Source organism: Penaeus chinensis, chromosome 34 (assembly GCF_019202785.1).
Source record: "Penaeus chinensis breed Huanghai No. 1 chromosome 34, ASM1920278v2, whole genome shotgun sequence".
Lineage (NCBI taxonomy): Eukaryota > Metazoa > Arthropoda > Malacostraca > Decapoda > Penaeidae > Penaeus > Penaeus chinensis.
Window position 1 is genome coordinate 28532331 of NC_061852.1, and position 16390 is coordinate 28548720.

Genomic DNA, 16390 nt, shown 5'->3' on the forward strand with positions numbered 1-16390 from the left:
ATGGGGTGGTGTTAGGATGCCAACTTGCCTTTTCAGCAATATCAATTAATTTTCTGAGAAGATAAGACTCAATATACTGGTCTCAGTTGTACAACAACATAACAAGGGAAAATAATTTTACTCTTAAAGTAAAGTGAAATTTGGAAAATTCAAATTAATGTAAATTCATTAAGCGATGCAGTCTCAATGCTCTGTGAAAGAACGATGTCTAATAAAAAGGTATTTCTCCATCAATGGGGTAGTAGATAATTAATCTTACATTCTCTGTTCATGGCACACAGAAGCCCAAGCTAATTTTGTATCAAATTATGAGTAAAAGACTCTAGCATGTAACAAAAGCCTGAAGACTGTAAAAAGTTATCCATTTGGTTACCTCATCAAATGCCCAACTCTGTCCTTCACTATCAAGTCACTTCAGCAGTACTGATATATAAATAGTAGCTCAATTAAATCTTGTATAAATGGCTTGTGTATACACAACCAGTTCTTGTACAATCAACTGGGACATGCAAGTACAGAAAATTCTTGTTCATACATACTGTAGATTCTTGTTCATACAATTTTTGCAAGCACACCAAACTCCTGTAAGTACACCCCAGATAATAGGCCTGTCATGGCAAATGTACCCAGAAGTGTTATTAGCAGCTCACTTCACAAAAGAAGGAACTTATAAACATTGTCACTGCATCTTTGATCATCCTAGTATCTATATGGCACTGGCAACAACTGAAATTGTAATTCAATTTCGTTTTCTGTTTGTATCTCAAATACATGGTCCAACTTTGTACAATGCTTATGAAACCAACAACTGAATGGACGACAAAGCTTTCCAGTATGTGCTCTAGATTTACTTACATCCAAACTCGTCCTTCCTGCAAATGAAGAGTAACAACAGGCAATACAGCTACACTGCATAGAAATGGGAGCACAATATTCTGTATACTAAAATTACAAATATTTTTCTGCACTATTGAATACATAACAAAATAAGGCAAATTTTAAAGAACAAAAATGTATGAATAAATCAGATAATATCAATTATCTACAGATAATAATAAAAGTTAAAATAAACAGCAAACTATACATCTAAAGCACTTTTACATAATCATTATAATGAAAATAATAAAAAACAATAATTACATCATTGTTATCAATCTTCATATTCATTCCTTTTTCCTTGCCTTATGAATGTAATTATCTTTGGTACCTTGCAAAACTCAAAAAAAGAAAGAAAGAAAGACAAATTAACATGATAAATCTACAAAATAAGATTGGAATATAAGTAATCATAAAAAAATGAATATGTCCATCAGTTTATATAGTACAACCCCATCTTTTTCCTTAATTTCCTTAGACAAATGCCATCCATGGTTCAAGATTGTATGTGGAAAAATATAGATTTCTCAAGAGCTATGTGAGCAGAAAACCAAGTCAGAAAAATTGAAAGTATTTCTCCCCAAAACATAATAAAGTCATACTCTCAATTAGCATATTTTTTGTAAGCTAATAAAAAAAAAGGCATGACCTCTTCAATAATTTCTATATCTTCATTATCCTAAAACAAAAATATTTTACTTTGCAAGGGACAAAGAACACTCAAGAAAGGATTCCCTAATAGGACCTGTTACAAATGCTTTACTAATAATACATCTTCTATATTTTAGAAATCTGAAAAGTATGATATAATTCTTTTGACTTTAAAAGGATATGTTGACTAGTGTCCAAGCATCCACATGCATGAACTCCCAAAGGTGTACATCATGGCAATTTGTGTACTTGAATATTAATCTTTCTCTTTTTTCAGCACCAATATCAACAACTATGTTGTCTGTGCAACTCATTATAAAAATCACTCATCTACTGGCTATATTATAACAAGCTAAAGACCATAACAGCCTAAACTTTCCTAAGGCCACAGGTCTGACATCTTACACTTGTCTGGGTGCATTCTCTTCATATGATTCTGTAAAAGGAACTTTCTGGTAAATGCTGTTGGGCACACTTTACACTGGAAAGGTTTCTCACCAGTGTGGAGGATAACATGGCGCTTGAGATCAGTTGACCATCCAAATCTCCTGTTACAATAGCAACACACATACTTTCGGGCCTCATATTTAACAATATCAACAGCTTGTCCATTTTTGCCTTTGGGCCTTACTGGCAACTTTTTTATGATAACCTTATCAGGTGATGTGGCAGGCGAGGACCCACCAGACTGGGTAGTTTGGCTTGCATTGTTTAAAGCTTCTAGATTTTCATCTTCCATTGTCACAGCACATAAACTCAGGGGATCCATTACATCATCCTCTCCTTCCTTGCCATCATCAATTACCATTCCTTCATCATCATCATCTTCATCCTCCTCCTCCTCCTCCTCCTCCTCCTCCTCTCCTTCTGATGATTCTGATGTATTATCTTTCACCTCTACTTCTCTATAGTTGAGCTTTTCATTTCCATTAGGTAGAGGAAGCGGTATTTCTATTCCATTAACATTACTTGCTTCTGATGTAATGCCTGATTTTATTGAACCTCCATTTGCTTTTGGATCTTTGGGTTGAAGGAGATACAGCTTTACAACCTGGGACTGGGCTGTTGATGGCTGTTTTGGTGATGCACTAGCAACTTGTCCGCCAGACATTGAACTCCCAGATTTTAACAACGAAACTTTTTTATTCAAATCAACTTGAGGAACAATTGTAAGAATGTCAGGACTTTTTACAGTGTCTATTTTAGAGGAGTTGATTAGCTTGTTGCTTTCTGTCTGTGGCACAATAGTCAGGTTGTTTGTGGATTGACTAGCTATTGGTCTAAGTGTGGTGGTATTTGTTGTGTTAGTCGCACTGTCCAAACTGCTGGGCAAGGATGATACTATGCGAAGAGCAAGGTTTGAGTTGATCATAACCAAGCCATCCTTCTCCAGCACATTGTCCACTGTGTTTGACGATTTGACAGGCATTGTTGAGGGGGCTACCATTCTCAAGGGAGCTGGGTTAAGCTTAGATCCCCTTGGATTAATGGTCTGACCTACTGCAGTTAACTTGTCCATAGGGATTAAAGTTATATGACTAGGAGCAGCAGAAGAACCCTTACTAGTTGTTACAATGGGCTGAACTTGCAGTGCAGGTGATGGCTGGACTTGCACTCCTGTTGGAGTTTGCACCTGCAAGGCAGACTGTGACTGTACTGTAACTGCAGATGGCTGCTGCAACTGTGTCCCAGACTGGGGCTGAACTTGCACTGTTGATTGCTGTAATTGTACTGCAGACTGAGGCTGTACTTGTAATGATGGAGGCTGTACCTGAACCGTTGATGGTGACTGCACTTGCACTGTAGACTGTGATGATGCCAATGGCTGAATCTGAAGTTTATTACTTGCCCTAATGGTGATCTTTGGAACCTGAGACTGAGTTGTTGATGCCTGATCTGAAGATATACTCACTGTGGACTGAACTGCTGGCTGAGGATGAACAGTGATCTGTGGAGTAGGTGATCCAGATGGCCGGATCAGTGCTGGCTGAGGGCTAGCTTGGGCGGACTGACCTGACACTTGCCCATCACCTGTAGGTATCTTTGGTAGTATGTTTACAAACTTATCTTTTTTGACATACTGATTTGAATGAGACTTGGGTTTCAGTCTGGGAATTGGTACTTTCAGAATAACGTCTCCATTGTTTCCCATGTAATCTTCTGTTCTAACCAGCTGTATTGTCGATGGTACATCTGGCTTGCTTACTACATCAATCTTGATTGCATTGTCTGCAACTGATGATGTGGGTGTTGCTGTGGCACTTTCTGTAGGTTGTGAGATGAAAACAGAAACTGTGGGCTTGTCCCATGGAACAATCAGATCTTGCAGAAGGATTGGAGGAATGCAGGTGTCTCTTGATCTTGCTCCATGAGTTCCAAAATGCCATAATAATGATCGCACAGTGCAAAACTGCATGGGACATTCTGGACACTTCAATGGAGTCTTGATTGCTGAAATTTAATGTTTAATTCAGATTAAAAGACTAAAAAGATCTGTATTTACTACATTTCTTCAGTGTAATCTAAAACTGCCAATCAATATGAGACCCCTAAATCTCTGATGTGTGATTATCTTAAAGATGTCATCTATATAACAGTATACTAAAAAAGGAAAACAATGATCTGATTATGTCAATCTATATCTACTTGGTTATATATTTTTTTTACATTCTTATGTGCAATATTTCTTCATGTTAAAAAGATTTTATGAACACATTCATACATTTCCATGTAACTTCCTGTTTTAATGTAAAATTTATATATCTATAAAAGTGAATACAAGCTAAACCTCAAAGCATTGTTCTCTCTAATCCTATCTCAACACACCTGGGGGTCGAGAGCTGATTTTGATGAGTGGAGGGAGCTGTTTCCTAGACTTCTGTGGTGGTGGCTGTGGTGGAGGCGATCCACTTCTGGATCGTGCATTTTTATCCTCTTCTTCCCCACCCATCTCCACCAAGCAGTCCAGCTGGTCTGTTACCCTTTCTGGCACAGTCACAGGAAGCAGATCTTTGCTTTCAGTTTCTTCTCGACTATCATCTTCTTCCTTGTTATTCTGCTTGAGTTCTGAACATTTGGAAAATAAAAGTTCATTGTAACTCACCAATTTGGTTCAAATCTGTGTGGTGAAAGCATTACAGGGACTGTTTTGCAGGAATTGGGGGGGTGGGGGTGAAATTGCCACACTATGAGACAGGTTAACCCGAAAGTATTTACTTCTACATTCAATACTTTTTTTTTTTCTTTCTTTTTTTATTAGATTCTATTTGTTTGGAAAGGAAGGGAGGGAGGGAGGGAGGAAGGAAGGAAAGGAAGGAAGAAAAAATTGGTATCTGGATATGATGACAACTGTGGAAAGGAGAAGAAGAATTAAAAGAAGAAAAAAAGGAGAAATGGAAGAAAGAAAATAAATAAATAAAGAAGAAAGAAACAAGAAGAAGAAAAAGGCCAGTAATTAGGTCATGGTTTATCAACAGTGCATGACCCATGTGGAATTTTTTCAACTCAAAACAAAATAAAAATTTGTATACAATGAAAAAGCATGTAGTTCATAAAATACTCACGAGCTGTAAAAGAACAAGAATTACAAATCAATGATACTGGGTACATGCACTGTCTACTGTAGTGTTATTCTGTCAATTTTGTTTCCAAATCTGATGGCTTCACAAACAAACACCTAGGAGTTAATTACTAGGTCTCACCTTTTTGCTCTATTCCATGATTTTTTTAACCCCTTAGTGACGGGTGAAGAAAACTAAAAAAAATAAAATTTACGCTCTGGCGATCAATGGCAAAGCACCGACCTTGAGCGTGGGAGTTCGGTACATCGAGTTGAATCACTGGCTCGTACCGCTTTGGCGCACCGCCGCGGCGTACAGCCGCACACCACATTTGCGGATTGTTTTGATATCTATAGATGTGACCAATCGCAAAGGGGTTAAAAAAATCAAATACCTAATACTACGACTATTATTTGCACAGTTATCATTACTGCCATTACTATCTAATTGATGTGTTATCAATGTGTTTAAGCAAGGAGGCTATGTACACAGATGCTTAGTTCCATTGTGATTTTATCTTATTAATTTTGCTTACAAATATAAGGTTCTAGTAGTGCTCAGTAACTAAGGAATCAATTACAAGGCCTTCTAGATCTCACCTATTTACCCTCTCCCTTTATATCTTTATAGATAATCTATTTTTCATTACTGTTAGCATTGTTAATATTTCATGAGTGCAGCTCACTTGCTTTATTTTATTCTATAACGATACTACTACTACTAACGATAATAATGATGATGATACCATCAAGAAAAGAAAAGAAAAGAAAAGAAAAGAACAAAAAATAACCCATGATGGGGTCAGGTTGCAGTGTCTAAATATGCTGTGGATTGCTCCCACCAGGAAAATGTACGAGTCTCTCCTCTGAGACCCCCTGATGGTAAGGGCTCGAGAGGGAACTATTCACCACCCCTGCTAGTATTAAAAATTTTGCCATCCATAAAGGGAAAAATGCACAAATACCTCTTTGAAAACTTCCAAAGGTAGCCCACAGCTCAGGTTCATGAGTATAACTCTAGCCAGTGTTTGCCACTTGGGTTGGATTTTATTTTTAACATTTCTTTATTGATTCATAGGCCATAGCCATTTCTCAGCATGTAGTTGGCAGACATAAGGAAGTCATGGCCAGACTCAAGAATATCTTTAGTAAGTATGAACGGAGGGGAGACATTATGTGTGCATTTCATAAATGAATAGGATCTTTGCAAATAGAAAAGAAAAGAAAGAACGAAAGAAAGAAAGAAAGAAAGAAAAAACAACCTAGAGTATGGTTGCCTTATTCTGGATCTCATTTCTTTTGATGAATTTCCTTAAGATAAAAGGATAATGAATATAAAAGTTTGAAATATATATACTTGGACCTCTGGTATTTGAACAACATAGGATGATTAGATGTAATGGAGAGTATCTATCACGAAGAATGTTAGGAGGGGAGGGATCTGGAGGAGGACACTGTTGCGAGTTACGTGTGCGGCCAGGTAGGAGCGGTAAGGACAATGGGGAAAGACTAGGGAATGGAGCACATGGAGAAGGGAGGATGGTGTGTACTGGGAAAGAGTGGGAGGAAGAGGGGTTGGGGAACTTGAGGTAGAGGATGGATAGACATTGGCAATTACTGTGAATGTAGAGGGAAGAGGAATAAAGATATTGGAGGGTGGGTGAGGGAGTGGAATGTTCTCTGGGGTCACGATTAGGAAGTTTTAGATATCTTTAACCCCCTCAATCTGCATGATGTGACCATTACATTATGAAAAAATCTGGCTGCAGGCTGGCTGACTTGAACCTACCATCATGAGCATTATGCCTGAAGGCCGGGGTGATGGAAAAGACTCGCTGTGAGTGCACAAACCTCTTGGGAGGCTAATTAGACTCATTTGGCGATTTTGCAATTGATATACGAATGTGGAACGTAATGTCCATAAGCCATGACTGGAAGAGTGTTAACTCCATGGAGGATGGCATTTCCATACCATACTCAGCCTTATATTCCTGGCATCGTGATCAATGATGCTGGTTGTATTACAGAAAATTTAATATTATGAAGAAGAAGAAGAAGAAGAAGAAGGAGAGAAAAAAAAAGCGTTACTTTTTTTTTTCTTTTTTCACTGAGTTGTAAGACTACCTAGAGAGATCATATGGAGTCTGTGCAAAGAAATCAGTCTATTACCATTCATTCAGATAATGCAATTCAAATGGCAAAAAAGCAAAAATACTTATGTGCAAAAAGATTAAATAACATTGCAAATAGGAGGCATAGAATCTTGTCACTGCACATGTATTTGCACACGCCTAGCCTGCAAGCTGTGCACATGGCAGAGCAGCCACTCACGTAAGGCTCATGCCCGGATTTTAGGTTATTGCTGTGATGCAGCTGGATCTAAGGGGTTAAGAGTCTCTGGAGGGGAGTTGGGTGGGGAGGTCTGAGAAATGAAGGTTTTCTTATGAGCAGGAGAGGAGGGGACAGATGTGTGGGAACCAGAGGCAGTTGTGGGAAGGGAGGATGAGGTAGAAGATGCGGTGAAACTTTTAGATTGCCTTGTGGCAAAAGGTAAGGAGAGAAGTAGGAGGGGTAGGCATTGGGGAAGTGGTAGAGACTGGATATAGGGGGAATTACAAAGAATTGATCCCACTTGGCAGGGCCAAAAAGGGTACTCAAAAGGTTTGTAGAGGTGGAAGCAATAGAAGTGCAAGGGTGGGAGGAAGTTGGGGTGGTGTGGAGTGAGAAAGGAATATCGGGAGAAGGAAGAGTAGTAATAAGGGAGGAGGGGGTAGACAATGAACAAGACTGTGCAGGAGTAAGAGATGAAGTTGATGATGCTAGGAGAGAGGAAGGGGTGTATTATGAAGGTTGGGTAATGATCTGGGTGAAGGATTCGGAATGGATAGAGATGGTATCAGTGGTTGGTGCTATGATCAAAGGAGAGGCAGGGGTTGTGAAACCAGAGAAATTAAATTTAGATAGGCTAGTTAATGAAGGGGCAAGCCTTAACCCCTTCCCGACGAGTCACACCCTGAGGCGCCATAAGAAACCGCTTGATCTGTGGAGTGCAGCTGCACACCGCGGCGATGTGCCAAAGTGCTATGACCCAGTGATTCGGCTTGATGTACCGAACTCCCGCACTCAAAGTAGGCGTGTTGCCATTGATCTCCCGAGTGCAGAGTTTTTTTAAATTTTCTTCACCCGTCATTAAGGGGTTAAAACCCTTCATAAGGGTAAAAAATCTTCATTGTTGGCCATAATGAGCCTGAAATATGTGGGGAAGAGAAATGGTCTCTCTTCAAGGTCCCCATACTAGGTAAGGGCTAGATGATTAATCAAGGGCATACTGTGCCCATGGCTCCTGGAGCCGTTCAGGACTTCCTTTTATCCTTTCAGCATGGGTCTCACACCTTAGGATATGGAAAGAAAAATGGATTGTAGAAGAGAAGGAAAAGGAAAAGGGGGGAGGGGAGGGAGGGAGAGAGAAGATGGCGGGGAAAAATGTTTAATTATAACTATCAAAAATGGTATATAAAGAACTGCTAAATCTCAAAACAAGCATGGAAATGATTTATATAATTTCATTCCAATTTTTGTATTAACCCCTTCCCGACGGGTTACGCCTATAGGCGTGATAACAAACTGCTCGAAATGTGGCGTGCAGCTGTCCGCGGCGGTGGCGCGCCAAAGCGCTCCGAGGCAGTGATTCGGCTTGATGTACCGAACTCACGCGCTCAAAGTCAGCGCGTTGCCGTGGTTCGCCAGAGCGTAGTTTTTTTTTTTTTTAGTTTTCTACACCCGTCACCAATGGGTTAAGAAAAGAAAAAAGTTAGCTGTGTTATGTACTGTTCATTTTCTTAAAAGTTTATTCCCACTCTGAGTTTACTTTTATAATCGTTTTTACACACAGATGGCTCCACATGTACTTAGTCACCAGTTAGCCAATTATGAAACCTGCTTGTTTCACCTGTTTACCCTTTTTTATATATATCATTTGCAAGTGAAGTGTAATAAACTTAGCACAATTAGATTATTTACAATTTTTGCATACAAATATTCATCTTTTTCTTTAGTTCAAATACCCATAACTGTAAATTGACCATTCCTTCCCCAGGACCACCCATAAATGGATGGACAAGTGCACCCACTCCCCTCCCTCCCCATGTTAACACAAGTACACACATGCACTCATGCATACACTCTTACTTTACCATTTCCTAAAAGTAAAATGGCTTGGTATTCTTCATGATAATAAGGAAGATATCTATATCAGCAAAATCAATTTTAAATAACACTACAATACATAAATAGCATAAACAACAATAAGGTTAATAATAGCATAGCCTACAAACCTGTGATGAATTCTTCCTCCTCAGACTCATCACCTACTTCATCCTCGTCCTCCTCTTTAATGATAAGTTCACCTTCCTCCTCCTCCTCCTCCTCTTCCATATCATCTTCCTCTGCTGGACATGGTGATTCTGTTCTGTCCACCTCTGAAAAACATAAAAAGATCTTTGAGTGCCATATTCAATTAAGCCATTCCCGACGGGCATGTCACGTACGTCCATGCCATGCCCACTGTGAGTTTACTTGTTTAATTGTTTTTTACACATAGATGGCTACACTTGTACTAAATCACCAATGAGCCAATTATAAGTACTGCCTGTCTCGCCTGTTTATCCTTTTCTTTAATTTACGAAAATATTTTATGTTATCTTATTTTGCTATTACTAATGTTTATAACATATTAGTAATTATAATGTTTATAATAAAATTAACACCCACTGATACTCATAGCACTAGTAAAAAATACATTTTCCCGACAATTCAAGGAAAGGCTCAGCACTAGCAGAGCCATCTATGTTTGGAGACATTTCACAAAAAATATAAAAAATGAGCACAGCATTTTCCCCATTTTTAAATTAATTTTCCCCAGCGGCAGTGGGTTAAAAGCCTCTAGTCACATGTATGTATGCACAAATACATACACATAAAAACAATCACACAAACAAAGAATCATACACACACACTCTCTCTAAATTTTGAAGGGCAAAATTACAATACATTTCCTCATCTTTTCGTGTTAAACTAATCATATTTTTTGTTTGGTATTATTTGCTGCGCCTTCCTCATTATCTATCCAAGGATCAACCCTCAACTGCATGTAGAAGTAATTATGTATAAAGTGTGGTTTTAGTTATTTTTGTTTACACAGATGAGTCTGCAAGAAAGGAAGGTTTTTAAATGTAATTAATTTTAGTTAATAGCATAACAACAATAGTAGTAGTAGTGGTTGTAGTAATGATAAAGATACTGATAATGATGATAATAACAATACTGACAGTAGTGTTAATAATGATAAAAACTATCAGAAATAAAGCCTTTCCCCCAGAAATTAAAGGCATGGAGTAAGAAGGTGAGGTTGACTACTAGATGACTAAGCACTTGTAAATCTATCCATGTGTTAACAAAACTGACAAAAGAAAACAACAATGGACCCTGCATGTACCTGGTACCAACTGGTCAAGGTCATCACGTATGTCATAAATAAAACCAGGAACAAACAACCTTCACATATTTGGAAAGGTTATCATTGATCTCATTGATTTCTTACCTATCCTTGTATTGTGTGTTTACACTAATGACAACTGAAAATGGGATTTTGGGGCAGTGAGAGGTACATGCACTTTTGAGAAATTTGGGCATTAATGTATATTCATAAGACCTACTATGACCACCCTCAATCTCTAGCATATTCTTTGAACGCATCAAATCCAACCCCCGAAAATTGCTGATAAATATTGATATTCTCACTAACAAAACATTATTTAGGTTTCAATGAACTAAAATATAATCAAAACATAATACTATTGATACATATTATAAAGACCTCTGCATCTTATAAACCTGTATTTTATTACCCTGTATTTATGAAAGATACACTGAACATACCTTCTGATTTACATCCAAGGGTAACAACTCCAGCTTCATCTTCTAAGTGATCCACAGATGAGGCAGAATGTATGGTGACAGTCTCAGCACCTTCAACTTCTCCCCCACATTCTGAATTGACCAGCTGTGCCAGAGCCAGAGCCAGCGACACATGATCTTCTTCAGAATCTTCTCCTGCTGAAGCCTCTGTGTTTGTTGGAACCACCACCATACCTTCATTTTTGAAGGGAATGTTGGATGCAGTCTTAACCTCCACACCACTGTCACTCTCTTGCTCCTCTGTGTTTTCACTATCAGTGCCATCTTTTATTCTCTTCTTTTCTTCATCAACATCAATATTGCATGTGTTTTCACTCTGTTTTTCCTTTGTTTCTTTCCCATGCTTCCCTGATTTCACTTTCACAGAAGCACACTGATCCTTTGCCAATTCCTTAACTCTTGAAATGCTTTCATCCAGTCTGTCCTCACAAGAATGAACTCCACAAAGTTCATCTATTGCAGAGCACAAGTTCTTCCCTTCACTTTTCACATCTTTAACAGTACTGCTTCTTCCTTCTTGCAATTTATCTCTAACAACACAAAGCTTTTCTTGTCTTTGTAACCTATCCTCAATGCAACTAAGGTCCTTCACATTACTCAATCCTTCTTGGACTGATGTACAACTCTCCCCTTCATTCAGCTCATCTTTGACAAGTGTGTCTTTCACTTCATGCACCCCTTCTTCACCAAATATGCTTTCTATACTTGTTCCATCTGAAGAATTTTCCTTCACCTCCAAAACAGGGGACTTAACTTTCACTACATCTATACTCTCCTTTTTTTTCATTAACAACTTCTCACTATTTCCTTTATCACACTCCTCTGTTTTACTATGAAAATGGTCTAATATATCCACAGCATCTCTGTACTCATCTTTGTGACCAATATCCTCCCTGACTTTGTGTTCAACATCCAAATCTTTTACATCACAGTTTGATTCGGATATCCTGTAGTCAGTTACTACTTCTTCAATGACAACTTTGTGAAGACAAACATCATCTGTTAACAATGTTTCCTCCACATCTCGCCCACCATATTTCTCAACAGCATAACACAGAGCATCTAAGCTATTCCCTCTAGTACTCTCTGACGAAGTACCCCCACACCACTCTGTCCTTCTAGAAGTATTCACTTTCCCTTCAGACCTGGTGTTTCGTGGAGTGTCTACACTTTGACCATCCAAGCTACTTTCTGTATAACCCCATCTTTTCTGGGAGCGAAAGTCTGCCCCATCATCACTTTCAAGGTTCTTCTCACTGTGATCTCCACTTAACTTCTTTCCTCTTTTACTAACAGGTTCTGAAGGCACTTCACTTGTGCCACTTCCATCAGTCCCAACATCTTTTGTGCCCTCTGTTTTCTTAATCTTTCTCCTGGAATTTCCAGATTCCTCCGTAGCACTATGCACTCTCTTGATGTTCTGCTGAGGGTGACCCTTGCTCAGATTCTTAATTTGCACTTTGGTTTGAGTTTGAGTCTTTCTACCTTTCTTGTCGGTCTTAGGAGCACACTTTCCTTTGGCACTTGTGCCAGGTTTGCTGGGCTTCTTTGGTACAGCCCAAACTCTTCTCTCAATGGTTGCTCGTCTAGAGGACCTACGCAGCACATTAGCTTCATTTTTGTTTGGCTGCAAAAATAGGAAAATTTAATTTTCTATATAGTCATTATTTGTAGTTATAATAAACTGATCTACGGGATTTTGAAAGACAACAATACACTAATAAAATATAAAATCATGTTCTAATTAACTTTTTTACTCATAAATCTCTTTCTGCAGTTTAAAAGGTATATTCTACATAAAAACAACGTAGAATACTTCAAATTATGTAAATAATGATATAATATACATTAAATGATATTGATAAAAACAATATCATAAACAACCTATACAAAATATCACCATACCAAACAATGAACTTTTGAAGGACAGAAATTACTATACTACAAGAAAAACTTTGCATGGAAATCTTTCTGACCTTAGCATGGCTGACCGAGCTTGTCACCTTGCACTTCATGGTTTGTTCCTGTGGGAAAAAAGCAGTCTTTTAGAAAAAGGGAGACTAGTAGTAATAGTTACAACAATATTAATAACAACTTTAGTAATAATAATAATAACAATGTAAAAATAACAATGGTAACAGTAATAACAATAATAGTAATAGCAGTAGTGGTAGTAATAATGAACAGTACCTTTGATATCAATATTGGATAAATTTTGAAAAGAGATCCATATAGAGACTAAGAAAGACTAAGCTACTACCATTAAAGAACACCCACCATTGTTGTTAGCTATGGAAAACACTCTGCAGAAAGTCAGGGTTAGAGAACCCCTTCTCTCTAGAGTGGGTCAAATAACTGTTATAGTGCATGTGCCTTAGACACACAAGAAAAGCCAACAAACTTCCACCATATATATTCTAGCATATTTGCCATCAAATATGAAACCAGCCTAAGCTTTATTTGCTGATAATATGAGGTGGATATCTGAAGGTCCTTGCTGGAGCACCAAAGATGTAGGGGCCACTGTGATTGTGGGCCCTAATCTGCCACGCCTTAGGCAGATGCAGTCCTAGGTTCAAGAATTACCCAGTTACCCAAACAGAGATTCAATCCATCATGTTTTTGTTTCATTTATTTACTTTTTCACGGGAAGATGGCTTCAAAGATGCTCAGTCACCATGGAGTCAACTACTAACCTCATTCCTTAAATTTACATTTTTGGGGTAGATATATTCTTATTATTAACATTACCATATCAACATTATTCTAATAAGGGTGACAACACTAAAAAAATACCAATAAAAGTATTAGAAATATAAGTAATGACATTGCCCCTCAAAAAAATTCAAGATACTGGGGGAGAATGAGGTTTGACAGGCCAAGTACTTGATTTGAAGATGGTTTCAGAGAGAAAAAAATCCAATAATTACAAGTCCTAAAAAGGCTATTTGGCTATGTTTTATATTAATAAGTGAATCATATATTTTAATACTGGAAGGCTATGAAATTTCTTAAGTGCTTGGAAACAAATTAAATTAAATTATTACTCACATATACTGAATAATGTAGGTCCGTGTGTAATAGTAAAATAAAAACAATACACAAAAAGCAAGCTGAGAATTAAACCAGTTCATAATGTACATAAAAAATATGCAAATATGTTGCACAATCTCATCTTACCAACTTATTCTAAGTCAAAAGGCAAGAAAAGTGATTCTATACCTTTCAAGCTGATGTTATTTGTAAACAAACTTATGTATGGACAGTGAGCTGGGAATGGGGAGGAATAATGGAGGATAAAAACATCTTCAATAAAAAACAAGAAAAACAAGTGTCAATAGCAATGTCTGCACATGATGCTTTATTCCATCTCAGACAATACACTAATTCTTGTTGATAATCCCAATTTACAACACTAATTGATAACAATCCAAAATAGAATAATAAAGATTTTGTGTACACACACAAACACACATACACAATTTTACTTTGAAAAAAGTTGTTAAAAGTGTGCCTATTTCATTTACTTCTAAACAAATCTCCATGCCACACCTTATTGATGACACAAAACTACAGTTCATGTGAGAAGCCATAAAATACAGACATAAAATAAATAAATAAATATGTTTATGAATATCTATAGCTATATTCAGCAATTATAAACTCATGGAATTTAATAATATAAATCACTTAAAATAGAAAGTCATATTCATAACTTGTTCCTTATGTCGGCCAAACTTTCATCTATGCAATATGAAATGTGGAATATTTTCACTTCTAAAACATCGCTTTACTTTATCTTTCCTTTCAGTTTGCATTCCTCCCTTTTTCCAAGTGGACTGGAGTGCCAAACACCTTTCTCCCAAAGTGCTGACAACAGCTACATTCCCAGAAGGAGCAAATACCTCATTATAAATACCTGTTTTTCTGTATTTTTTACTATCCAGTGAAGAATTAAGGCCTTCATAATAGCTGTATGAATTGCACTACTCTGATTTTTCAACTGTGATGAGCCACTTAGCCCCAAAGGCAAACCAATATTGCTTGCCAATGGTGAGGAAGCAATGCCTATATTGGACTGGGTAAAATCAAATCCTGAACACCTCTAATTTATGAAAAGCACAGTAGACTTCAGCCCATTAACTGAATGATTTAACATATTAAAGTGAATATCACTTAAACCAATCTTACACCCACTGTGTTCTTACTTTTTATGAAAAATAACTATACTGGAAGAGTGAGAAATAATGAAGTCAAGTTTGCATTATAAGACACAAATGATCTTTAACCCATGATAATTGCAAAATTTTGCTTGTTGACAAAGAAACCTCATGCTATGACTTACCTTCTTCACATCTACCCTGATTGCACTATTTTGATAATTGACTCTGGTAAATGTCCTGAGATGACATGACATAAAAATACAGACCAGTACTATAATACATATATAAGACATGTAAAGGAAGCTGCATCTGTCACATCCGTCTTTTTTCCACAAATTAATCAAATATCTAAATTATATATTTTTTTTCATCTAAATATAAAACTATACCCTCTATCATCATTTACTGTACATTTTTTTTCCAATGATTTCCTTGTATAAGGTGTGTCCATTAGATGACTTACAAATATTTGTACATTCATTAATATAAGGATAAGGACACCACTAAGTTTGCTTCTCTTATCCAGTCTTGGTATTTACACATTTTATTAACAAGAATATTTACAAATTGTTTCTCCACCCAAATGTTTTTGGGCCGAGGAACACCCAACTGGTGACACAAGCAAAGGTGTCTGGCCAATAAGTACCTTAATTCCCCTGTTTCCCCTCTCATATAAGTATTCCCAAAGGGCGGGAGTACTGCTGACTTGCCATCAGTGGGAAAAGTGGGTTATTCGAGTCATTTGCGTGGCGTAATGAGGATAAATAATCTTTGTTTACATGCATCAGGACCTCCCACAATACCCCCACAGGACAACATAGGACAATATGGTCTCTCTGGCTTAAAAACTTTGATTACCGACAGCATGAAACTAATAGTCTGACTATCTGTCTTGTCTCTTCGTGTGACTTACTGGTGATGAAGAAAAACGTATCTGAATCACACATATTCGCACGCGATGTCGCTCACTTGAGGCAGCGAACGTTCCCTATGGCGGCCATTTTCGGAAGCCGCGAAGAGGTGGAGCGACGGAAACGAGCGAGGGCGGCAGAAGGGAATTTCGTTTTCGACGAGGCTGCGACAGGGATCTTGCATCTCATCCTATCTGGGCTTTCGGGACGCTAATCTCATAGATTCTAAACGCCTCTTTACTTCAGCGGAGTCA

The 16390-nt window shown here is 37.7% G+C and overlaps 1 protein-coding gene across 1 annotated transcript; it reads right to left on the bottom strand.

The window, feature by feature from the left end:
- Positions 1 to 512: 512 nt before the first annotated feature.
- On the bottom strand, positions 513 to 16266 carry LOC125043461. Its single transcript, XM_047639533.1, has 6 exons — positions 16139 to 16266; positions 13039 to 13086; positions 11024 to 12689; positions 9421 to 9564; positions 4354 to 4593; positions 513 to 3978 (listed from the first exon to the last, which is right to left on the bottom strand). Exons 2-6 carry the CDS (start codon positions 13075 to 13077, stop codon positions 1907 to 1909), a joined length of 4161 nt encoding a protein of 1386 aa, XP_047495489.1. The 5' UTR covers positions 13078 to 13086; positions 16139 to 16266; the 3' UTR covers positions 513 to 1906.
- Between the last annotated feature and the right edge of the window lie 124 nt (positions 16267 to 16390).

Coding starts and splice junctions, on each gene's coding strand:
- LOC125043461 (XM_047639533.1), bottom strand. CDS start 13,077: ATGAAGTGCAAGGTGACAAGCTCGGTCAGCCATGCTAAG. Junction 4,594..9,420: donor GGAGGAAGAATTCATCACAG/GTTTGTAGGCTA, acceptor CCAAATGTTCAG/AACTCAAGCAGAATAACAAG. Junction 3,979..4,353: donor AATCAGCTCTCGACCCCCAG/GTGTGTTGAGAT, acceptor ATTAAATTTCAG/CAATCAAGACTCCATTGAAG.